Genomic DNA, 25,133 nt, shown 5'->3' with positions numbered 1-25,133 from the left:
GTCCAAGGTAATTCCATTACATCCTACTCTAAGACAGAAAGGACAGGGAAGATTGTAGTTTCTATGACCTGCCTTTAGAAAGAGAAATTCTAGTTTCTATGGCCTGCCTTAGAGAGGGAGTTATGAGCCAGGAACCATGGGGAAAATATCACAATTCTATATTTTTGAAACATAAGAATATTTATTTAAAAGTTTTCAATTGGCAACAAATTCTGAAAAGAAACCTAGGGCAGGAAGCTAACTCCTTTTAAGGGATAAAATTCCAAAAGACTCCCACCCCCACCCCACAGTACCTTGGGTTGCAATCCAGGTTGAAATCCCAATCTAGAATCCTAATCCTCTGGATATTTCAGTGAAAAAGAAATGATAATTCTCTATCATATAATAAATAAATAAATGATATATAATAAATATATGATATTTCTCTATCATATATTCATTATGGAGTAACTGTGGTACTTGAAATGCTTCCCCCTAACAAGTGGGTTCCTATTTCACCAACCACTCTAGGGGGCAGTGTAGTCGTGAAAAGGGCCCTGCAGCAGGCGTGGAGGCAGAACATGGGTAGACCCAGCCCACACTGCGGTCCCCAAATGCCCTCCCTCCATATAGACAGTCACATTGGTCAAAAATGCAAATACCACTGTATGTTGAAAGTGTTCTGTTTCAGGGGTAGAAGACCTCAGGGCAAGAACGGGGGTGGAGGAAGAGGATTTCTAAAGAATTGGGTAAGATTCTATGTTGGTAGTGATCACAGGGTGTCCACTGGATAGTAATTCTTTACAGTGCTTATATGCTGTACACACTTTGGAATGTATATAGACTTCACAATGAAAACAATTAAATAAAATAGGAATGGACATTATGAGCAGATGCACAGTTAGGGTTATTTTTCCCCCCAAGGAATAGGGGGAACATCTTGGAGAACAATGTGCCTATGCCCCACCTCCTCCCCCACGACCCCCGCTTATAAAAGTTGCTGCATTCCTGCACAGTGTCCTTGTATATCTGCAGAACAAGTTGATTCCATTCCTGTGACCTTTCTTCTCTTAAATCCAGCATATTATAAATAAAAACACACAAACATCAACTAACAACTTCAATTTTTAATAATGGAAACATTTTGCCATTCGAGAAACAATTTTAGGGGAGAAAAATCTTCCCTATAAAAATAAACTCATCAAAATTATAAATATTATAACTTTTTTTTACTTCTGCAATTTAAAATGCTCCCCTGCAATACCACCCCTTCATTTAACGCCTTTCCTGTACCATCACATTTTGAAGAGAAAACAGTATTACAGCAAAGCTCAGTTTTAATTTAACGTAAGTATTTGTACAATGACTTTTTAAAATCTTTGGCCTTAGGAGCCTTTTTTCTTCTTTTACAACACTAAAAATGCTGCTGCAGTAACCAGTGTTTGGGAGAGAATATCACTCTTCTAGAACCATGGACAGACAGAATTTTAATACAGTAACTTTTCCAAATTGCAACTTGTAATGCACATGACAGGAAGGTTTGGATAAACACAGATGAGGATATGCCTGTTTTAGACAATCTACTTCAAGTAAAAAAAAAAAAAGAGAGAGAGAGAATTCACAGATACCCATCAGCTACTACTTTAGGTTATAACAGTGTCATGAATCTGAGAAACAAATGCTTCACAAACTGTAAGTTTACTGGGATGAGTAATTAAAAGACCAGGTGGTTGATAACAGTATATTCAAACCCAATCCATAGTCTGAATAGGAAAACCAGTATTAAAATCATGAAGGCATTCCCTGAACAATAAAGGCCAAGTATTGGATGACGATGTCACTAAAACCTCACTGATGCACTAAAAAGAAGTTACATGCAAAATTAAACAAGGTGTGCCATGCATATTTTATAGCTAGTTCTATTTTTCCCCCCACAACTTTCCTTAAAAGCTTAGGAAGATCTGATTGTCTCAGTAACTTATGTGGCACAGTGTAATCAACATGTCAATCTGCCTCCAACAAGATGGGTATTCTCTGAAAAGTCAGAAGAGCCACCAAGAGGGAACAGATATGCAGTAAAAGGCACAGTTCACTAACGAGGCAAAGAACTGAAGCACCTTGGAATTTCAAAAAGAATCCATTAGGTGTCACCAACGTGTTAACAATTCCTTGGGAATTTATAAACAAACAAACAAATCTAGACTATAAACAGTGACTGTAAGGCCACACTGGAACCACAGCACACCCTTCCCCCTGTTCTCAGATTTCTAAGTCGCTACAGAAGATGAGGTTATTCTGCCTGAATTAAGGAAGGCTTCTATTGCACATGCACTTCTTTGGTTGAAAGGAACATGCACTTTTGTTAAATAGTTCCACTACGAACACCCACTGTGTGGTCAACTGGGTGTGTTCCCTGCTCCTGAGGGCCCTCCTCTGCGTAGCAAGTCCTTCAGAAATGAGAATGATGTGGTAGTGCTGGGTCTGTACTCACCATCCCTGCTCTATAGCATGTGAGAACAGAAGAAAGGGAGAGGGGAAAGGAGAGAGAGGAAGAAAAGGAAGGAAGAACGGATGAAGAGAAAAAGGGTAGAATAAAAGGGAAGGGAATGATTGCCACAAGTTTGCTGTGAGCCCTGTACTTGATAAACCTCCTAGCTGATAATCGGGGAGAAAACAGCTACCCTTACCCAAACTCCTTTTCAACTTTGAAACAAACTCTGGTTGGGGGGGGGGGGGGGTCGCAGCGCACACGCGGGGACTATATTATATAAATTTAACTGACCAGGCCCCACTACCCAGAGCAGGCATACCAGTAGGACCTTCCACTTCAAAAGGGGAATCAGAGTGTCCCAAGCACAGAGGGATCAGATGCAGCTGCATGAGACCCAAGTTGGGCCCACCTCTGTCTACCTGCCTAATTCTCCAGTTAACTGCAGAGTTCCTGGGTCCCTCCTTGGGGTTAGTTCCTACCTCAGCTCTGTCCCCACCTTTTACTCATTGGAAATCAAACAATCCTAAAACGGGTTTAACATCTCCACACTGAATGCTTTTAACTCATTTACAAGCAAATAACACCGTTCTCTTCTACCACCAACCTACCCACTGCCGCTTTCCTCAGCCCTCAAAGCCCTCACCTCTACACAAGCCTTTTTCCAAACTTGCTTTTACTTTCTTTATCAAACTCCTACAAAATCCTTCCCAAATTCCCCAGAGTTCCTAGATTCCTGTGCCTTCAGTTCACATGGATAGATTCCTCTGACTGTTAGAAAACAAAAAACAGACAGGTAGTTTCAACATAGGACAAATATCCAGAGAGATTCCTTGTTAAGCTTTTAAAAACTCATTTGCACATCCTAAAGCTTAACATCATCACATAATAAAAATAACTAGAAGAAAGTAAGAAAAAACCAACCCAGAGTTCATGCTTCCAAGCACTCTAGAATGCTCCTGATGCCTACAGGTTCGCAGCTTGCAAGAGGTAACACCACCATGCTTTAACAGAACAAGCTTGCAGAGTCCCTTACACAGGATGCATGAGGTATGGGATGCTGCGTGACCAGGCTTTGGGAACTAAATCTAGAGATAAAAGGGGAAGACCCTAGCATCATGGGGCAAGAAAACAGCTCTCTGAAGAGAGGCACTGGCTGCTCTTCGAACATGGGTCCCAGGCGGGGCCTTCCTGACAGATGCCCCATGCTTTAGCCAGGCTTCCACACCTCGCCAAGGGCTTCTTCCAGCTTGAGTCTGTAGGCTGCATAGCGCCTCTTCAGGTTCTGCAGCTGCTCATCTTCCTCCTTGTCTAAGATGCGCAAGAAATTCTGCAGTTCTGGAAGGCTGAAAGCTTCCCACTGTGAGAATACAAAAGTGTCAGGTGTTTATCTCAGTCCAGACAAAAAGCTGCCCTGAGCAAGTGGAGCTGTGGCTGCCCTTCCCTCCTGGTCCAACCCCTCAGATCCCTGGTTTTCTTACTCCTCACTCCTACTCCCCACTCAGCTCACTCCCAACAGCCCTTGGCATCCCTTCCTGCTTCTTTCTTCAACATGGCTAAGGTCGAAGACTTCCACATCCCTACCTCCATTAGACATTTGCCCCATTCCTTTCTGATCTGAGCCCCCTGATGCCTCAGAAACTTCTCTCTGTATCTTACCTTGATCACCATCTTTATTGCCTGTCTTCTCACCTCCCACAATCAATCTCATCACCTCCTAAACATCTCTCCAATGCACCCCTTCTCTTCATCTCTATTCACCCCAGCATAGCTACCATCATTACTGCACCCTAGGACAGCCACCTACCACACCTCCTCACTCCACACTTAAGCTCCCCCATCTGCTCCCCCAGCAGCCAACCAGAATGCCCACTATAAAATGCAAATTTGGTCATCACTCTCCCTGCTTGGATGCAATCAACAGGGGTCCCTCAGTTATTTAGGTTAAGTCTGAAAGACCCCAAAAACCTCTCCAACCCGTCTCTCTCACACTGTGCCTCTCTCACTACTCCACGGGCTTGGCACATGTTCTCCCTGCTCCACGGTGCCTGCCAACTCCTAACTCACCCTTCAAGGCTCAGCTTAAATGCCACTGTCTCTACCAGCCCTTCCATGACTCCTCCCCACCCATCCAAAACTAAGTCTAGAAGCTCTCAGTGAGCACTGGTGGCCCTGATCACAGTGAAGATTTTGAAATTATTAACAACTATTTGCTTAGTATCTATCTCACCTGCACTGCAACTTCATACTTCTCACTATTTGGGGCTTGTCTCTTGCCTCTGAGGCTGACTTCTGTTTCCCTAATTGTACACTTAGAAGGCACAAAATAAACTGGTTTTTTTTTTTTTTTTTTTTTTTTTTTTAACTCAAGCAGTGAATATCAAGGTCAGTATCTGGCATCATTTGGGAGATTTTCTCAACATGTCCTCCTGACCCAAGGGGAACCCTAGATCCTGGGTGAGAATCACTGCCAAGGCTAAGAGTGCTGCCTAATGAGAATTAAATAACCCAATATAAACGCACAGAGAGGAGCACGAAGAAAACCACCAATGAGGCTAAATGATAAGAAGGCTTCTTAGAGGTGAGCTGAGCTGGTCATTAAAGAAAATGCGCTGGGTACAATGGTACACACCTATAATCCCAGCGGCTCAGAAGGCTGAGGCAGGAGGATTGCAAGTTCAAAGCCACCCTCAGTGAGGTTCTAAACAACTTAGCAAGACCCTGTCTCTAAATTTAAAAAAAAAATTTAAAGTTTTAAAAAGGGTTGGGGAAGTAGCTTAGTGGTTAATCACTCCTGGGTTAAATCCCTGGCACCAAAAAAAAAAAAAAAAAAAGAAAGAAAGAAAAAAAGGAAAAGAAAATGAGAAACATGGAGTAGGAGAGCACAACTTTCTACATTAGAACATTCTGTTAGTATGGAAAATTTTAACATTTCATTTTTCAAAATAAAGACATTATAAAATCTCTTCTCTCTCCCACCCTGATAACTATGCAAAATTTCTTCCCCCAGTTCAGCTCCCTTAAGTAAGTGAGAAACAAACACTGGGCAGAGATCCAATAAAGCAGTTCGGAGCATTCAAGCACAATTCTAACTTCAAAACACAATTCCTCCCCAGTGTTGCTCTAGCTGCACTAAACTATGTGAAATGCTGAAAACTTCAATAACAAGGTGTAAAATATGGATGAGACTACACTCGTGTGTCTGGCACAGGCTCTGAGGGAATGCTGCCCATCTTGCAAAGCCTCTGCGCCCAGTTTTCTCCCTAAAATGACTGAATTTCTTAAAAAGCTGCAAAGCAATCTTCTAGACACTAAAATTTACTATCTTCCTGAAATTACCTGAGTAATTCTAATTTACACTTACATAAAAATACATTATATATAATGCTTACATATTCTCCAATTTGACTCAAAACAGTCACTAAGTTACCTAGGGTCTTGCCTTTTAAAGGGTTTAATTCCACTTTATGGATTTTAAAAAACTGAGGACAGAAAAACCAGGTCGTTTTCCAAATATAACAAATGAAAGGAAACAGAGTCCTCATTTCCTAACTTTTAAGCTGGAAACCCAATTTTCACTGTACCATGTAATGTCCTATAAGACATTTCACATCATTTCCTGTTCCTGGCAGAATACTGAGACCCAGAGTTCAGAAGGTTTGCTCAAGTGTCATTTAAAGTTGACAATTGAAAAAGGGCAGTCTAAAGTGTTTTTTTATTCAAATGAACAGGTCTAAATATAATCCTCCCAGGAGAGAAAATGTGGAATGATGTATACATATGTAAAACATCATTTCTTAATAATTTGGGCAAGGGGGAAAAAAGACTTTAGAAAGTTAAATGTCTTCTGTGGCAAAGAGATCACATTTCCTTTTATTTCCTTTTAGAATGAAATTAGCCTGGAGACTTTTCTTATTAGCAGACATTGGGAGTGTCGACTTTCAAAGTTTACCTGGCTTAGAGCCAGTGGAGGTGGGAAGGGCTGAAAATGACTCTCTGGATACCAACAAGTAAAAAGCTGCATTTCCTCCCACTCCGGAGAGGCACAGACCAATACAGTGCTGTAAGGGAATCACACTGCAGATTGACTTTGGGTTTATTTTGATGGTTCAAAAATCTCTCTCTCCTCCTTGTATGCCCCTCCCCACCTCGCTTCTACCTTCCTGGTCAAGTCACTAGACTAGAGCAATAAAACAGTTGTTCTGTGTAGTTTAAAGTCACTGCACACAATCACTTACCTCTCCAATTTCATGTTCACGGAGAACAAAACTAAGTGTGTCAGTTCTGGGCCCTGCAACTAAACGCAGATAGAGTGGATGTTCCCGGTCTGACAGCTTGCAGGCGTAGACTAGGTAAAGAAACAAGCAGCAGCATGTCACAAACGAGTACTCAGCACTCCTTGGCCTCATCCCCCTTGCCACCCACTCCTTCCAGATCAATATATGCATGTTTACCCATCCTTCCCCTCAACGTGGTACCAGCAGCCCACAGGGGAACCAAATCTATTTCATTGTCATTCTCTCTACCCAATATAAACTCCACTTGATTAAGAAGGAAATAATTTCCAAGAAAAATTTAAATGGCTACTAGTCTCAAAATATGCTTTAAATTAGTTCTGCTCCTCTTTTAGACAGCAAGATAAGTTTTGTTTTGTTTTTGGTGTCAGGGATTGAACCCAGGGTACCTAAGCACTGAGCCACATCCCCAGCCCTTTTTTAAATTTTGAAATAGAATCTAAGTTACCTAGGGCCTCGCTAAATTGAGCCACTGTACCTAGTGATAAGAAACTTTTAAAAAGGATCTTCAACCTCTTTGACAAGGAAAATATATTGTCCAAAGAATGTAAATTCAAAGCTCTTGGAAAAAATCTCCACACAGATATACAATTGGCAACCATAAATAAATGAAGCATCAGAACAGAAGCTCAGGTGTCTTTACAGCTGTATGTATTTCATATCTCTCTCTCTCTCTCTCTCTCTCTCACACACACACACACACACACACATACACACACACACGGTACTGGTATTGCCTGTGCTGTTGAAAGATCTGCCAGTCATGAGAGTAACATTTCAGCAGGATGCTTTCACTTTCAGACTGCGTAGCTAAAGTCCAGGTGAGCTGACAATGAAGATGGCAAGATAAAAATGCCACCCGAGCAGAACTCCATGATTTGGTTACTTTCAGATGCAATTGTAGGTGCCAGTTTCCCTGTAGACATACATGTCTCCCAGGCTGCTGAGCCTGTGATCTCTGAAGGATGGGACCTTTGACCTGTTTATCTTTGTATTCTGCAGGGCCTAGCCCCATGGATGTTAAACAAATGTATTCATGTTCAGCAACTAGCTATGTTTCTTTCTGTGAACCTAAAGAACACTACTATCAAGTAAGGTCAATATATTTTCTTTAATGGTGACTTTAGGCTTTACTGAGAAAAACTAGAGCAAGCTTGAAGAGTTCATTACTTACACACACCATTTCCAAATCAGCATAAATTGCTGTTGTCCACCATGGGTATCAATCTTTGCTAGACTATCTGACCTAGAAGATCTTAATCATTTTCATACAGTAATTGAAAATTCCTTCTACCCACTGAACGTGGGCATAAAGTTTAGACAGACAGACCCCAGATCCAAATGTTATTCACTCATTTTACGTGCCTCTGGAGGCAAGGTACCAAAATGTCCCCATGCAACAACAAGCTAAGGAAACAGAAGTGCACAGGGTTGGACCACTTTGGTCAGTGAGCCGAAATGTGCTGACACACATATGCCTCTACCCCATCCTCAAGGTCTTCAAGAATACAAGTCCAAAAAAAAGAAGATTAGAGGAGAAGGAAAAAAAAAAAAAAAAAAAGAACACAAGTCCAGTAAGTCACTGCATGTGCAGATGAGCATCAAATGTGAAACGTCCTATTTTGAAAACTTCACAGAAATATTCTTTTGTGTCTTAAAGGGCATTAAAATCAAAGCTACTCCTGTATGCACATCAACAAATTTTCCAGAAACGCCCAACACATGCAGATGATTCTAAGCTCGTCAGACCCACAAATATTCAACTCAAAACCATAAACAGGGCTGGGGAGATAGCTCAATCAGTAGAGTGCTTGACTTGCAAGCACAAGGCCCTGAGTTCAATCCCCACCACCAGGAAAAAAAAAAAAAAAAAAAACAGCCAGGAAACTGCATGATCACCAAGGCTTCCAGAACCTGCCCCTGGCTGGGGTTACAGTTTGACATAGGTACAACACTGGTCTTCCTGTTCATGAGGACAAATGACAGAAACAGAAGCAGAACCCATCTTTGCTTCAAGTGTAGCAGCATACCTTGGTCTTCCCTGTGACAACGCTTGTAAAGTGCAAACTTGGCTGGGCTCTCAGTCACGAGAAACTTTTTGAGCAGGGCCTCGATGACTTCACCAACGGTATTGGTGCTGCTGATATGAAGTGTGTTCATACAGCCATTGCTGCTCTGGGTGACTTTCCCAGGGCTGGGAGAAGTCTGTGGAGGTTTGCAGAGTTCCATCTGCACTTTAATGAAACCAGTGTAAATCCCATTTGAATTCTGAAGAGGGAAAAAGAAAAGCCACTCTTAGCTGTGAGGACAGCACGTTTTAGGGCAGAAGTGTATCAAAGCCCAATAGAAAGCTCTTCCTCTTGCTCTTTTCGCTTAGAGCTTTGTAGCACAACTTCACTGAAAATTCCCCTAAAAGGAATGACCTCAGAGAAAGGTTAACACACGGCAGTAAACCGCTTCCAGAGGCAAAGTCTGCCCAGCAGATGTGGCAACTGTGGCAACTGAAGGGGCCTTCCCCTGCTCAGCCACCAGCCCAGGAATCAGGGCCCCAAAACTGCAGGTGAAAGGTCAGTGGCCATTTGAGAGTTCACAGCCAGTGCAGCAGATGCTAGTCAAACCCATATGAATGAAAGGTCAAAGGATATCCCCAACTGAGGACTGCTATTGACACCAAAAAGGAAGGCCAGAGTTAGGACTCTGCAATACCCAAATCAACTGTGAGCTGACAAGAAAACAGGCTGTTTTTAACTCTTAGTGGCCATTAGGTATGTACTAGATTGTGTTTACTACATATAGCACGGGGTGCATTTCCGATGCCCTAAGTAACAATTTATTTTTTTCTAAACTTCAAGCTACTATGTGCCTATAGAAATTACAAAAATTTGTCTGACTTTATAGAATTACTATGCCTCAGTTGCCAAAATAATAATAATAATGGTCTTGTCTTCATTTTATTTAGGACAAAAAAAGATGGCTGTGTCTTATAAAACAAGTCATCAGGTGTTGCATGTAAATATCACAGTTAAAGGAGAACATTAAAGACTTCCTTCATGGTCCCTTATTTGTCTTCCTTACAGAAGATCAATTTGCAATACTAATTCCCTCTTTTGAGTATTGTACAACACTTAAAATTTTTTATCTTTGAAAGAATATGGAAATTTCCATCTGCTCAATCTCCATGGGGGAAGAAATAAAAAAATCATGGCAAGTGGAACTTTTCTCCTTTGATGAAAAATATGTTTGAAACAGAAATATCACTATTGGAATAATGAAGGATAACTATTCTTGGGATTATCTGTTCCTCTCTCCTCTTTGGGGCACACTGCCACCAGGATGGGATCCTTTATCACAAGGTTTCATAGTTAATAGCTCCTCCCAAGGGTTACTGAATTCATTTGGGCCTGTGTTAAACAGACCATCCTGGTGTGTGTAAGTAATCCACAGAGTGACAGGCAGGGATCCAGGGGCCCTGGAAAATGGCACTAAGGGATGGCAGCAGCTGCATGGGAGGTCACCAGATGGGAAGGCAATCAGTGGGTAAGGACAGACACTGGTTCAGTTTAGAGGAACATGAATACTATAGCTCTGCTGTAGACCTGTTTCACCCCCAAGCCCTGACCCTCCTCCCTCCTACATCCCCACTCCCCACAATGCATCAAACAGTGTGGTACAGCCTTGTAGATGCCTGTAACAACAACATGCAGGAAGGTGAATATCATGTACCTCACCTTACACTGGCAGCCAGTGGAGAAAAGTCTTAGCTCAACTATATTCAATCCCTGGGCACAAAATCTTCCTCTTTCATACTTATTTTTACACAAGACAGAAAATACCTAAGGTCTTACTAGGATCTGGTTACCATCTTATATCTTAGGTAATACTAGAAAATCCTTTGGGGAAGATGGAGTCACAAAATCTTTTAAAACAAAATTTTACTTTTTTAAGAAGAAAATAAATTTTACGTTTTTAGGGTTACCCTAACCATTGATTTTGAGACAAAGCTACTTCAAAATACAGACTTAATTTGAAAGCTGCAGAAATAGTCTTATCTTTCTGTTCTGCATATGAAATGTTATTCATATATTTTTAAATACATAGATTATACCACCACCAACTTCTATTTATTTTTTGACGGATGTCAGCCTAAACAGTATTAGGGGTACTTACCAAGGTCATCTTCAACTTGTCTGTGACAGCTAAATTATATTTATGAACTTTCTCTTTGATTTCCTCTTTGCTGAGGTAATTGTGAATTTCCTTCTCTTTCTCCACATCCTAGAAGGAAAAAACAAAAAAAGCCACGCCATACTTTAATGATCACAGAAAAAAATGCAGATAAACCAGGATACTTTTTACATTCCACATAAGAGCAACAAGGAGCACTTTACCCTCTTTAATTCAAACACACACACACACATTCTCTCTCCCTCTCTCTCTAACTCTTCAGGCTCATCCACCAATCATGATTCTCATTCCTCAGACTACAATCTTCTAAAGGCATATAGCAAGTAAAACTAATTTATCAGCAGTTAAAAGCAATACTTCATTAAATATTATTTTGCAAAACTGTTTTTGCTAAGTTTCCCTTCTACAAGAAGATTAGTCCCCCAGAGAATCTTATAGTCTAGTCATTTCTATTTTAAACAATTTTTAAAGACATACACCAAAAGCTTCTCTTTAGAAAATTCTGTGAACATTATTATCTTAATAGCTCTACAATATCCACAAAAAGCACAGCAAATAATAGGTATTAATTAATTAGCACTAATCACTGACCTGTCAAACTATATACACCTACCAGCGGGTAATTTGTCTTCCAAACAAATCCCTATGCCAAAATACAAGAAGCCAGACTACACCCACCCACCCACTTCTACCTCCCACCCCTCCAGTCTCATCCACTTTTACCTCCCCACACCCTGAAGAATTCACTAATACTTGGAAGAATTCAGTAAACTGTGAAGAATCCATTAGTAATTCATTGTGTAAAGAACTCAACCAGTGCATGACATTATGCAGTAGCTAATATGTGGTCACAAATGGCCAACTGTAGTGTTCTGTGACCCCCAAAGATACATATACCAGGCACTGAACTTGTATCACATTTAATTCTCCCAACAACCCAACAAAGTAGGCATTATTACTCCAGTTTCCAGAAATGAGATCAGGTTCTAGGAAGTAAATTAATCTGCCAAAAGAAACAAAACTGTTCGATGGAAGCAGTAGAACTTGCTGAAGCATGACCCCGAAGCCCACCAACCCTCACTAACGCTAACCATTGAGACTCTAAGAACCTCCATATGGGTTTTCTCATTTAATCCTCCCCCAAAATGAGCGAATCGGCACCTACACATTGCAGATAAGAACAATTTACAGTAAAGTGGCTTGTCCAAGGACAAACCCACTAGTACCAGACCAAAGCTCCATTTAATCTGGGTCCTCTCGTTTCCACTAAATTAAATAGGTCTCCAAGATACTGGTGTAGGTAAACATTTGAAAACAGAGAAAAGCTGCATAATCAAATTCAAACCCAAGTAGCAACTCAGAAAAGACAGAGGTGCCTAAAAATCTTGAAGACCAAGAGAAGAGCAATTAAAATCTGATGATTCACACACACACACCCCAAAAAGTCTTTTAAAATATGCTTTTTCCAGGCAGACACATCACACTGCCCTCGCAGCTGGATATTCTCCAGGCAGGCAGGTGCGCCCATCTCCTCCCTGGGAGCTGGAGTTAGAAATACACCAGGAATGGCCACTCCACAATGTGCAGGAATGGAGAATCGAAATAAAAGGACTCTTGAGCTACTGAGTCTCAAGTTCTTTGACTTTAGACCCTAAGAGGGATATGCTGACTATACATTATCTCAGCATTTTCAATCTCGGCACTGTCCTGGAACATCTGGGGAGGTTCAGTGTGCCTGGTAATACTAGAGAATCACCTCAAACTCCTTGAGAGCATTAGCACTGTCTGCTAATGAAAAACCCCAACGTGATCTTATTTTTGGTGTCACTGGTTAGTGGGGAGAAGAAAGCTATGGTTTCAAATAACTTTTCAAAAGCTTCAGTAACTATTTCCAAGGAAATTTAAAACATGTACCACATCTCTGCTTGCTCTGTTCTTCCCAGTCCACAGTTAGCCACCTACTGACCACAGCTAAAGAAGGAAATGAGATAGCCTTCATTACTCTAAGTATTAATTATTGTTCAGACTTTCAAAACATATACAGTTGTTTCTCAGTGTCAGCAAGGTACTGACTCGTTCCAGGACTCTCCCCTGTTCATACCAAAGTCCTTAGAAGCCCAAGTCCCTCACACAAAATGGCACAGTATTTGCATATTCTCTATGCATATCTTCCCACATACTTGAAATCATCACTAGATTACTCCTAATACGTAATACTATATTAAATGTTATGTCAACAGTATAATGTGTTGTTGGTTTTATTTTGTTTTGGTACTGGGGATTGAACCCAGGGGCACTTAAATTCTGAGCTATGTCCCCAGTTCTATTTTTTTTTTGTTTGTTGGTTTTTTTGGTTTTTTTTTTGTTGTTGTTGTTGTTTTGAAGCAGGGTCTCACTAAATTGCTAAGGGCCTCACTAAATTGCTGAGGCTGGTTTTGAACTGGGACTACAGGCATGTGCCACTACATCCAGCTACTTTATAACTTAAAATACCTAACACAATATAAATGTCAATGGTTATAATGTATTACTTAGGAAATAAAGGCAATAAAAAAGTCTGTACATGTTTATTAGTAATGCAACTGGCTGGATGAATTCACAGATACATATTCCACAAACACAAAGGACAGACTACTAGAAGAAAACAGTGCAGGACTTATACAGTCACTAATGTGAAATGCTTGGGAAACCACACTGGCTCTAGGCTCTGGTCTGTCGCCAGCATACAGGCTGGTGTTACTAACCCTTCTGAGCTGGTTCCCTCACTTCCTCCTAATGGAAAGACTAGAGTATATCACTTCCACCATGCTTCCTGGGCTAATAAAGAACCCAACTGCAAAGATCTGATGCTACTTTCACTGCTGTGACCGATGAGGCACAACTGTTAAACATGAGGACTTTGGGCTGGAAGTGTGGAAGGGCTAAGAGCGCTGGCCTGGGAGGACCTAGGTCCCCTCCCCAGCACTCCAAACACATACACCCCAAATAGCTAACTGCATGCGTACAGTAGCAAACACACATCCAGAGGGCTTCACAACTGAGTGAGAACTCTAAGAATGAAAAGAAGGAAAAGGGTAAATGGAGGGTGTGATTAAGAGCAAAGAGGTTAAGTAAAGCTCCTCCATCCTTCCTCACAGGTTTTGCTGATAATGCTGAACTTAGACCCCACCCCTCCTCCACATCAGCGGGCCACAGTCAGCAGTCTAGAAGCTTCAGGAAAATCAAAGAGCCAGGCAGTCTGGAAAGAGTGGCTTCCCCTGGATTACCCAGATATAGACAACTGAGATACTCTTTTGTAACAATTCTCTCTTCTCAGAATCAAAACCAAGGAAACAGCAGGGAGCAGAAACAGAAAAGAGCTGGTCCCAAGCATCTCCAGGATCCTCTCCAGGCTAAACATCTCATCATTAGAAGATTGCCCAGAAAGTAAATCCCAGAAAAGCAGCTAAAGCCCGAAGGGCTGCGAAGCCGTGTTTTTAGGCCAACTCATGCAGCAATTGTATGCCTGCTCACTCAGCAAATGTCTGCTGAGCATCTGCTGCATGCCTGGCACTTGCCTAAGTGCGGGGGACCTCACTCAGCAAGGGGGATGCCACCCCACCTCACACTGCTTACTGTCTACACCCAGCACAGGTTGAGGACCAGCAAAGAGAACGCTCCCAAAGTGACAACCAAGCGCGCTGCCCAGTGGAGGACTGTGGCAGCACAAGAAGCCAGAGCAGGCCCTGGGGCCAAAGACACAGGTTTCAGCTAGCGTCCAAGCCTGAGAAAGACCCCTGACTTGGAAAACCTCCAAGCTGTCGAACCCTTTAAAAAAGACCTCCCCTTTTAGCTAATCCAGGCAAGAACCTCCTTCCTCCAATACAATGAGCATTTATAAGAACCACAGCGCTCTGGAATACAGGGGTCATCTGCAGGAAGATGGGAGAACAATTTTAAGGTAGCAGGGCCAAGGAGGTAAAAGGGTGAGTTCAAGGCGAGGGTTAAAAGGTGGTAGAGCAGGCAGGGCACAGATGAAACACCAGAGAGCATGAATGTTCACTGCAAGGTTGGGGAGGAAACGGTGAGGCTGCAGCAATCTGTGGATAACGCATGGGTTATTGCCCTTGGCAGTCAGGGAGGTTCTGACGCCACACACAGCAGGTTGCAAGTCATCTTTGTTTAAGTCAGTTTTGTTTTACCTTCCCCAAACCCTCCAGCTCCTCAGAGAGGGGGGTCTTCCATGCAAGATTACAAAAACTACAGCCTCTAGATTCTTTGCTCATATTTCCAGCCAGTGAGTGCTCAAGAGCTGCCTTGGTTAGGTTAGCTTCAGTTCCTGGGTGGGGTCCCATCAGAGTTTGTTTTTTCACCAGTGAACCTCCAAACGGACACACCCTGTCTCATAGATGCGCAGGCATGGCCTGCTCCCACAAGGTGGCAAATCAGGCTTTCCAAGAATATACCCCCAACAAACCTGGGTAAAGGGTTTAAGAATTAACTCGTACTCTTCCGTAACTCTACAATTACAAATATGAAACAACAGGGCTGAGATGTGGCTCAGTGACAGAGGACTTGCCTGGCATGCTGAGGCCCTGGGTTCAATCCCCAGCACCACAGAAAATAAAATCACAGTTCTCACCTTCTAGCTCTATGATCAAAGTCAATTTATTTAAGCCCTCATGTTTTAGCTGTGTGACCAAAGGCAAGTTATTCAACCTCTCTAAATCTGTTTTCTTATCTCTGTAAAAAATGCAAAACAGCATCTCCTTTATACAACTGTAAAAAGATACAGTACAAGCCAATATTCAACAACTATTTACTGAGTGCCTACTGGGCTCAGGCACTGTGCCAAGCCCTTCAAGCTTAGACAGTTGTGGTCCCTGCCTTTCCGCTTCTTCTTGGCTGACAGCCTGGTAAAGTTTGCCTTTCTCCCAATCCCAGCCCCTTGTGTATGTCTGGGTTTTTTTATTTTGCATCACAGACCTTTGAGAATAAAGCAGGGCTAGGGGTGTACCTTCATGGCAGGGTGTTTGCTTAGGATACAGGAGGCCCGCAGTCCCATTCTCAACAGTGAAAGGAAGGAAGGAGCAAGCTATTGACAGGTCTCTCAAGACGGGGCCAGGGTAGGGGGCACAAACAGATTTTCTGATCAAGTGAGGAACACTATCTGCAGAGGGCCTGCTGCCAGGGGCATCACACACGCTCAGCATGTGCTGCTCACCCGGCCCCTGGAAGGCCGCGCAGCCCCAGTTGCATCTGCTTTGACGCCTTAGCTAGCTTTGGGATCCAGCCTGTGTCGTGGAGAAGGCATGAACTTGCCAGACCCATGGGTGTTTTCCACAGGTTAGACTCAGAATCGTGAATTCCTACTTTTAATCTTTTGGAAACAGGCAGTTGCCTACTGATGTTCCAACAGACTGGGGTACCCAGTGTGATACAGAAAAATAACTGTTCCAGTTTTGTAAATGCACAGATTAAACATCATGCACCCTTCCTACCTAACACAGCACACTGCTCGAGCAGCGGGCCCCTGCTGCAAATGGACGTCAAGGCCAGCTCCAGCTGAACGGAATCTAGGTACTAACTCCTTTAGACATCTTCCTGCCAGGCCTTATTCCAATAAGGAAACCAAATAAGGTACTGTGGACCCAAACAAAAGGGAAAACCATTCTCTGGGAGCAATATCTTTCCACTGCGATCAGGGAGGGACCTACACACAAACCCCAGGCAGGCCTGCTATGAGGCGTTTACTGAGCTCAGTAAACAAGTGACTCTGGGAGCCACAGTGCAAGTAGTTTGGGGGGTCAACATGTTTGGAAATTTCTTCTAGATTTTTCTTTTAGATGTTCCTGAACTAGATTTTAAAGTATGATCAGCTGCGAGACCCATCCATGTTTAGCAGAATCAGGCCTGGCTGAGCCCACAGGATACTGAGGTCTGACTCCCAGGAACTCTGAAAGAGCCCTGAGAGACTCTTTCAGATAGCTGGGAGTAAGTGGCCCTGTACAGAGGTGGCTCACCCCTGAGGAAATGCTATTTCTCTAAGCAAATGCTTCCCTAACTCCACCCCATCCTGCTCCTCACGGAAGCCCCTCCCGATCTTGGCCCCTTTACCTATACAACTATAAATAAAGGTGAAGGTGGGCTTCTCCATCTTGTTGGAGGCCAGATCTAGTATGGCCTGATCCATCACACCCCCTATCATTTGAAAAGATTATTGGTTCTTGTTTATTGTTTATTGATTAGATAAGTTTATTAGTAATTAATTTATAGCCAGCACTGTCTTCCAATAGAAATTCCTTCTCTGATCCATGCTGGACGTGGCTGAAACCCCCTACAATCAACAGGATGGGGGGGTGCTCCTCTAAGGAAGCTTTTAGGTGTGCAAAGAGGAGATCATATGATGAATACAGAAGGGGCCCAGGTGCGGTGGTACATACTTGTAATCCTGGAGACTCAGGAGGCTGAAGCAGGAAGACTGCAAGTTCAAGGCCAGTCTCAGCAATTTAGTGAGGACCTAAGCAACTTAGTGAAACCCTGTCTCAAAATAAAAACTAAAAAGGGCTGGAAATATGGTTCAGTAGTTAAGCACCCCTGGGTTCAATTCCCAGTATAAATACATACGTACATACAGAAGGGGTTGTCACAAAACAACTGAAAAGCTTTGACATGGTCCTCCAGGCCAGAAGCACGTCTTGCTCAATGCTAATGAATTTGGATGAGAAGGGCACAGGGGACACTCTAGTATCTACCCTCACTGTCCAGCATTCTTCACTTTCAGAACCACAACCTCTAACATATCAAAGCAGGCAAAACACTAAGGGGCCCAGAAAGTTTTCTCAAGCAGGGACCAAGTTCTCAACAAACACTAGGGCTACCCAACAACAGCATGTTCTGTAATAATAGAATATATTATTCTATATTTGTGCCAGCAGCCACATGTGTGGCTTCTGAGCATTTGAAATGAAGAACTGAATTTTAAATCTCGTTACTGGACAGTGTAACTCTAGACCATAATGGACACAGGCAAAGAAGAACAAAGAAAGTAAAGCAACCAGAAAAAAACGCAAAACAGGATGTTAAGGAGAAAAGACATCCATTCTAGAGCACAAATCCAATTTTATTCCTGAAGAATGAAAACAGCTGTCCCAGGGTGCTCCGAGATCGGTGGTGACCTTCAAAGTACAGTATGCCGCCCACCATCGTGTTCTCGCGGCACTGATCTGAAAATCCAGAGGAGTGCCATGTCTGGATGCCCAGTGCTTATCTTGTGCAGCCCTGGCATGCTGATTCACCCTAGCCACTTCACAGTTGGGACTGTTCCCCTGCCAGATGGGAGGATTTTTTTTTAGATGGCAAAATATAGAACTGGTACTTTATTTCCATTTATGTGGGGATTCACGAGCTCACATTGCCTGAATTCAGCTTACAGGCAGGCAACTCTTTCTGTGCTGCCACATAGGTACACTGGATGCTATGCATGCTCCCAATAGCCAAGGATAAGAGGGATCTCACAGCCGCCACCTCACCCCCATCCTCCTTATAGTAATAGATATGCCACTGTTATTTCAGGGTGGGAAAAATGAGTGGAAGATGAGTAGAAAGGGCAAGGGTAATGCACACAGTACTGCAGAATAGCAGAAGACCACATCTCCCACAGGGCACTCCACGGAACACTGATTCTCCAAGATGTTCTGTAGACAGAAAGGGCACTACTGAATCTCTTGCTCCTTCTCCCTCCCCACCCCCAGACTCTCCGTGCTCTGCAAAATACTGAAGTCTCTAAGAAGTTCTGCAGTTAAAAAACCAATAAAAGCAGCTGGGTGCAGTGGTACACACCTACAATCCCAGCAGCTTGGGAGGCTGAAGCAGGAGGATCATGAGTTCCAAGCCAGCCTCAGCAACTTAGTGAGACACTGTTTCAATATAGAAAGGACTGGGGATATGGCTCAGTGGTTAAGTGCCCCTGGGTTCAATCCCCAATTTAAAAAAAAAAAAACAAAACAAAACAGTAAAAGCACACGCAGCAAAGAAAACTTAAAGAAACGGGCTTTTAATGTTACAGATGTGCTGCTCATTAATTACAAGCAAATGAATACATTATTTTTTATCTTATTAGCCATTCACTTATTCACCCAGGATTCTGTATTCACTAGGGGATTGCTAGCACACCTAAATCATAGCTGTTGAACTTGGCAATATTAAGGATCCTCTTTGTCCTCAAAGCTCCTTGTTAAACAACACCCAAGAACACATCTGAGGGGAGCCTAAATGGGTATTTTAGATGACTTCCAAAAAATGGGCTACAAGAATAGAACTAAGCAGCAGCCTTATAAGGACGGAGGTCTGCACGAGCCTTCTCCTGCGTGCACCAGCAAGCCAGAAAAACGTGAGCAAGAACACACTCAAAAAGTCTACACAGGCCATGGTATGCCTGCCCTCCCACCACTGCACCGCCCTACCAGTCAGCATGTTCAACTCCTCCTGCTGCTCACCTTGGGGTCTTTGGTGTTCAAGATCCCACCCACCCAGGAAGCCACCCTAACCACAGCAGCCCTCAGTTGGAACCTCCGTGCTACCATTAATCTGGCTCCAGGCACCTTCAACAACTTATGGCTCCTGTGTTTACTTTTACTTCTCAACTACCCTACCTTGTTTTTCAATCTTTTACTCCCAGAATACTATGTCGGAACTAGGTTGGTGCTGGACAAAGAGGTAGGTGCCATCTATCAATTGATTCTGATCTGGTCATGGAGCCCGGCCACAAGCCTGCATCTGCCATCCATCCTCTTGTGTATGCCTTATCAATCAGCAGGAGGTTTTTTGCTGGCTTCTCAAAACTGAGTGAATCTTCAGAGGCAAACAAAGGGCCTTTATAATATCAGATACAACATTTTATATGCTTCTGCTATCCATCTGTATCATCAAAGAACAAGAGTCCTTCAAAGCGTGCCCCTTAAATACCCTCGCTCACCCAGGACCGTGAAAGCAGGCACAGGCCCAGCATGTTAATAAGATTAATTGCAGTTGTGATACACATTAAAAGAGCTTCATCTGAGCCTCCCATGACCTCACTTTTTAAACCCCCGGGTAACCACTCCGCCAATACCCTATATGGTTGTACTTTTAAAACCGGGTTGTGTGCCAATAGTCCAACAGCCACTCGTTTGTTTGGAGCCAGAAAACAAACTTCGAGGTGGACCCGACTCCCCAGAGTGCCCCAGCTTGAGGTCCCAACCTCAAGGCATACCAGATTACACTCAGACTTAGGAATCCCAGTTTCACATGTTTTAAAAGGGAGTCAATTAAGATGCTATTAATTTCTGAAAGGTAATACATTTCACAACTGGTTTAACTTTCTTCAAATTCTAGCTGAGTTAGGTAAGAGGAAAGCAGCCTCAGGGCCATCATCCGAATCCAGTTAATCAACCTGGGTAATTAGAAGAGGCACGTGGCCACGGGTGAGTCAGCACTCTCCCCAAGGCCCTCCTCATGGGGCTCAGCCAATGGAAGCAGCAGTGGATTCTTAGGTTTTCGTAGGAAAGCATGGCCTCAAGAGCTCAGTATCCCTGGTTATTAAAAGAGAGCACTGGACTTCGGATCCTTTCCGTGTCAATTTTATAATATTCTATTCCATCTGCAACACTACCCTAAGCAAATACTACAAAGGAAGTCCACTGAATATTAAGAAAATTAGGTGGGGGGGGAGAGAGAGACAGAGAGAGATTACTAAGGAGGTCGGGAAGGAAGTGAGACTAACAAGTCAATTCCAAGTCGTGATATAACGCCCACCCCAAATTCTAGATCAGAAGTTCTTGCTGGTCGAGGCCCTGAGGGTCATCCAGTCATGTTTTCTTTGGGTAACAGCAATCACAACTGGGTTTCACAGGGTCCCCAGGGTCTCACAGTCCACTGATTGGCCCTGGGGCACAGGAGCTCTTACTAAGGTCAGAGTTTAGGGGTCAGGTCTCTGGACTGCCAAATCCTCTATGGAACCTTTGAACCTTGGTGATAGGGGAGGTTCCGGAGAAAGGCACTGACTCATCTGGAGGTGAGCCCAGCAGGAAGCGGAGAGGAATGCTGCAGCAGCCTTGAAGGCAGGTGTGGCCACTGGGAAGCACTGCAGGTTCAGGTGCTCCAGCTCCACCAACAGCAGGAACCTAAAGGTCAAGGGCAGAGGTTTGCGAACAAAGAGTGGCCACTTTGCCAACTGAAACCTAATTTAAAGAGAGAACAGCCTTAAGAAATCAGAAATTTCTGTAGATCATCACCCCAAGGGAAATTATCTGCAACAAGTTTACCTGAAACACATGCCCACATCACCAGGGTTCAAAGGTTCCACAGAGGTTTTAGCACCAAAGATATTTGGTGTCCTCCTCCTTGCCAATTACGAGTCTAAGTTGCTGCACATGAAGAAAGGTTTATATCAATTTAGACTCTATGTTTCCAGGCAATAGAGTTAAAATGCAGAGACAACAACTTGTACGGGATGACAATGTCCAAGAAGAGAGTCCCGTTTAACTTCTCCAGAGCCTGGATTTATAAATACACCAGCCCAACCTGTTTACACACCACTCTCTAGTACCATCTGAAGTCTGTAGCACCACAAACAACAGGGAGATACAGCAACAGTCCCGCTAAGCAAGTACTCAGCTACCAGCTCTTCCCTACTCCCAGTACTGGGGATTGAATCCAGGGTGCTCTACCACTGAGCTACACCCCCAGTCCTTTTCACTTCATATTTTGAGACAGGGCCTCACCAGGGGTCTCACCAAGGTGCTGGCCTCAAAGTGTGACCCTCCTGCATCAGCCTCCTGAGTAGCTAGGATTACAGGTGTGGATCACCATCCCTACCTAGTTAAGCATTTTTTTAAAAAAACAGACAAATTTGAAAGTCAGAAGAAGGCACAGGGAATAAAGTGTTTTATATCACTCTTGTTACCATTAATTCAATCCACTCCCTCCCTTGCACCCTATGCCACTCTCAAATTGCCTCTGTTCCTAGTCCTGCAAAAGCATGGCTGAAGTACTAAGTGCACAGGACTCCTCCTGCCACAGGCAACACACAAAGAACAAGAAAGAAGCCCCTCTACTGTCCTCCATCATCAGGACACTGACACATGCCCAAAACCCCACCCACAGAGAACACCCACACAGCTACCTCTGCACCTTAGCACCACTTCCTTTCCAAGGGCAGCTCCAGGAGTTGGTTTTTATCTACAGAATCACCTTCCTCCTTCCTACCAAGGATGTAAAAATATGTCAAATAATCAAAAGATACAGTAGAGAGATTCAAATCAAACCCAGGAGGATGAGTGCCTCCCAGAGCGGCACATTTTAAATAGAGATCACCTCCTGGCCTCCTGCTCTGGTGTGGGTGGGCAGAGAAACACGCAAATCATTGGGGGCATGTCAGGAACATGGGCTGGACAGAGTCAGGATAGGCAATGCTCACAGAGACCAGAGCAGAGAGAAGGGAGAAGGTCCTCTGCAGGGAGACTGTCCAGGCCTAGTACTCCTAGCCATATCACCATACCCAGCCAGGTGGCCCAATTTCAGCCCACACGTACTTTTGAGGGCTCAGGCACAGCCCAAAAAATGAAATTCTCTACATTTAGAAGGAAAGAAAAGTCTTCTCAACTCCACCTCCCCTTATTTTGCCTCCCTTTCCTATCTGGTCCCTATCCCACAACTGGATGAGTCAGGATCAGTCAACCCAAATCCCTGGGAGCAGGCATGGGGTGGGATGGGAACAGCAGCAGCTCCCCTTGTTGAACTTGTGACCACCACTCCAAACACCATCCCACACCCTCCATGACCTGACCAAATTCCTACAAAAAATTCCCATGAAGACTTTGGAACCAGGTTCCACAGTTACTCTTTATTTTGCTAGAAGGAAAACAGGCTTTGGAGGATGAATTCGCCTGAGAACATGCAGTTAGTGGGGGCTAAATGAGGTTCGTACCTGGTCTGTTTGATCCAAAGACAGTAAGGCCAAACAATAAGAGGAGAGCCCCACAGAGCACGCCAGGATAAGTGGCCTTCCCCACCACCCACTTGGTTTGTGGAGGTCTGGTCATTTAGTCCAGTAGCCATCTGAATTTTGCAGAGAGGAATAGTAATACACCTGGCAACTTACTAGGGAATTATTAACCTGGCCAAGGTCAAAGAGAATTAATTAGAAAATTAGAATACTGTATTTCCAGCATTAAGGAAATGGCTGAATACTGTCATGTCCTAAGAAGGGCCTCATAGGAGCCGTTAACATGAAGCCTGTAGAAGAGTTTTTAAATGAAATGAAAAAAGAAATTGGGGAAGAAACTGTATACCTTGTAAGACAAACAATGTTTAAAAAAAAAAAGCCTAAAGACTGAAAGGAAATAGGCCAAATGCTAATAGTGGTTTGTGCCTGGTTGATGAGACCGGGGGTGCCCCTCCTCTTTCTAAATTAAATTTCTAAATTTTTACTAAATTTTCAAAAGAATGTCTCAGGAGTCTGTATGATTTAGTTAATCAGGGAACAAAGAATAAAATCTGGAAAACGCAGGAAGGCTTTCATGTATAAAAAATAAAATAAGCAGCCTTGGAAACAAAAATAAACAAAGCGACTGAGCACTTTGCCAGAAGACCACTTTCATGTGCCGACTGCCACCCCCAAATTAACAGAGGCACCACCGTGGCAAGACTGAGTGTTCTGCTGACAGCCGACTGCACTTAGATACTGACATACAGAAGGTGCCAGAAAGAGCAAAACAGAGATCCCTTCGGTAAGGGAAGCTGCCATACTGTGATCTGTGAAATAAAATGGACTTCTCTAGCCATTAAAAAGTTAATAAGAATACTGTTAACAAGGGCTGTCAAAAGGAAAAGTAGGTTTTAACATCACTTAATCAGTTGACCAATTTATAAATAAAAGCTACTCTCCAACTGCCTTGGAAACTGGGCTGCCAGTGTTTTATTTTATTTTATTTTTTTGGAATTTATAACAATTTACATTGTCTCTGTCGTGCAGAAGTGTTACTTGTATAACTTGAGGGTTCACAAGGCCTCTAGATCCTTTTCCTCCACAGGGGCAAGCACAGGAAGTCCAAGGCTGAGAGGAAGCCTGCTCCACCTTTCCTCATGCTGGGGGTCAGAGGCCCAGGCAGTCACCCCAGAGAAAGGCTCAGTTATAGGTCTGAACTGCAAACCTACTCAAAAGGCTGATTTGGGCACAGAGAAGAAAAACAGAAGTTGAGTTAAACCATGGTTAGCACTACAAGCCCTATGGATCAAAGCTGTGCAGACTCAGTTTCACAGCTGTACCTCACTCCAAGCTAAAACTCTGGACAGGAAGCGAGGAGCAGACACTAAGAGGAGGGTCAGCACAGAATTAAACACAGGAAAGCGCTGCTTAGCACTACATCCTTCTCCCCACGTGTGTCACTGCCTGTAGCAAGTGTCCCTGAGGACACAGAGACTGTTTCACTACAGGACATCTAAGGAAATGCCAAGAAAGAAGGTAGGATTTTACATGTGCTGGGCCAGATCCCTTATACATACATGTGAAAGTTTCATCTTTACACTCATTCACTTAAGCTACCCATTTCCTCCCCTACAAATTAGTTCATAGAGTCCTATAACACGCATAACAAAACTAAACTTCAGCAGAGCACAGGTATAATCCCTGCAATTCAGGAGGTTGAGGCAAAAGGATCCCAAGTTTGAAGCCAGCCTCAGCAACTTAGCAAGACTCTGTCTCAAAACAAAAAGCAAAAAGGGTACCATGTAGGTACCACGTAACTCAATGATAAGGCACCCCTGAGTTCAATCCCCAATACGCACAACAAATAAATAAAAACTTAAAAACTGAAATAAATAAATAAATAAATACATACATACATTGAAAGAATGTTCTTTTCAAGGCTTGCACAGATCATACTGTTCAACCCTGGCTACAAAACCATCTCAGGGTATGACCCAAGTTGTTCTAAGGAGGGTATAATAAATACAATTCTTCCAATTTATTTAGTTCCTTAAGAACAATTTTGTTCCTCCCAAAAATTCAAATTGAAAAGTCACCATAGAGTCACCCACTCTACTGAGAACTACTTTCCAATCACCTAAAGCTCCAAATCAGAGAGCACAAATGGACTGGTATAGAGGAAAGCACCCTGAGCAGGCTGGGTGACATTTGCATCACTGGTTCTGAGGAAGTGCAGGCT

The 25,133-nt window shown here is 43.3% G+C and overlaps 1 protein-coding gene across 2 annotated transcripts in view; it reads right to left on the bottom strand.

The window, feature by feature from the left end:
* Positions 1-1,086: 1,086 nt before the first annotated feature.
* RASSF3 (Ras association domain family member 3) overlaps positions 1,087-25,133 on the bottom strand; it is a 69,757-nt gene continuing 45,710 nt past the window's right edge. For both annotated transcript variants that reach the window (XM_079139699.1, XM_079139698.1), the window contains exons 2-5: positions 10,930-11,037; positions 8,793-9,030; positions 6,706-6,815; positions 1,087-3,827 (exon numbers count right to left, since the gene is read on the bottom strand). In XM_079139699.1, the coding sequence (XP_078995825.1) occupies positions 3,678-3,827; positions 6,706-6,815; positions 8,793-9,030; positions 10,930-11,037 (606 nt within the window). In that variant the 3' untranslated portion in view covers positions 1,087-3,677. The remainder of the gene's footprint in view (positions 3,828-6,705; positions 6,816-8,792; positions 9,031-10,929; positions 11,038-25,133) is intronic.

The sequence above is a fragment of the Sciurus vulgaris genome (assembly GCF_902686455.1).
Source record: "Sciurus vulgaris genome assembly, chromosome: 5".
Taxonomy (NCBI): Eukaryota; Metazoa; Chordata; class Mammalia; order Rodentia; family Sciuridae; genus Sciurus; species Sciurus vulgaris.
The sequence above is the reverse complement of the archived record's forward strand: the minus strand, read 5'-3'. Positions and strand labels throughout refer to the sequence as shown.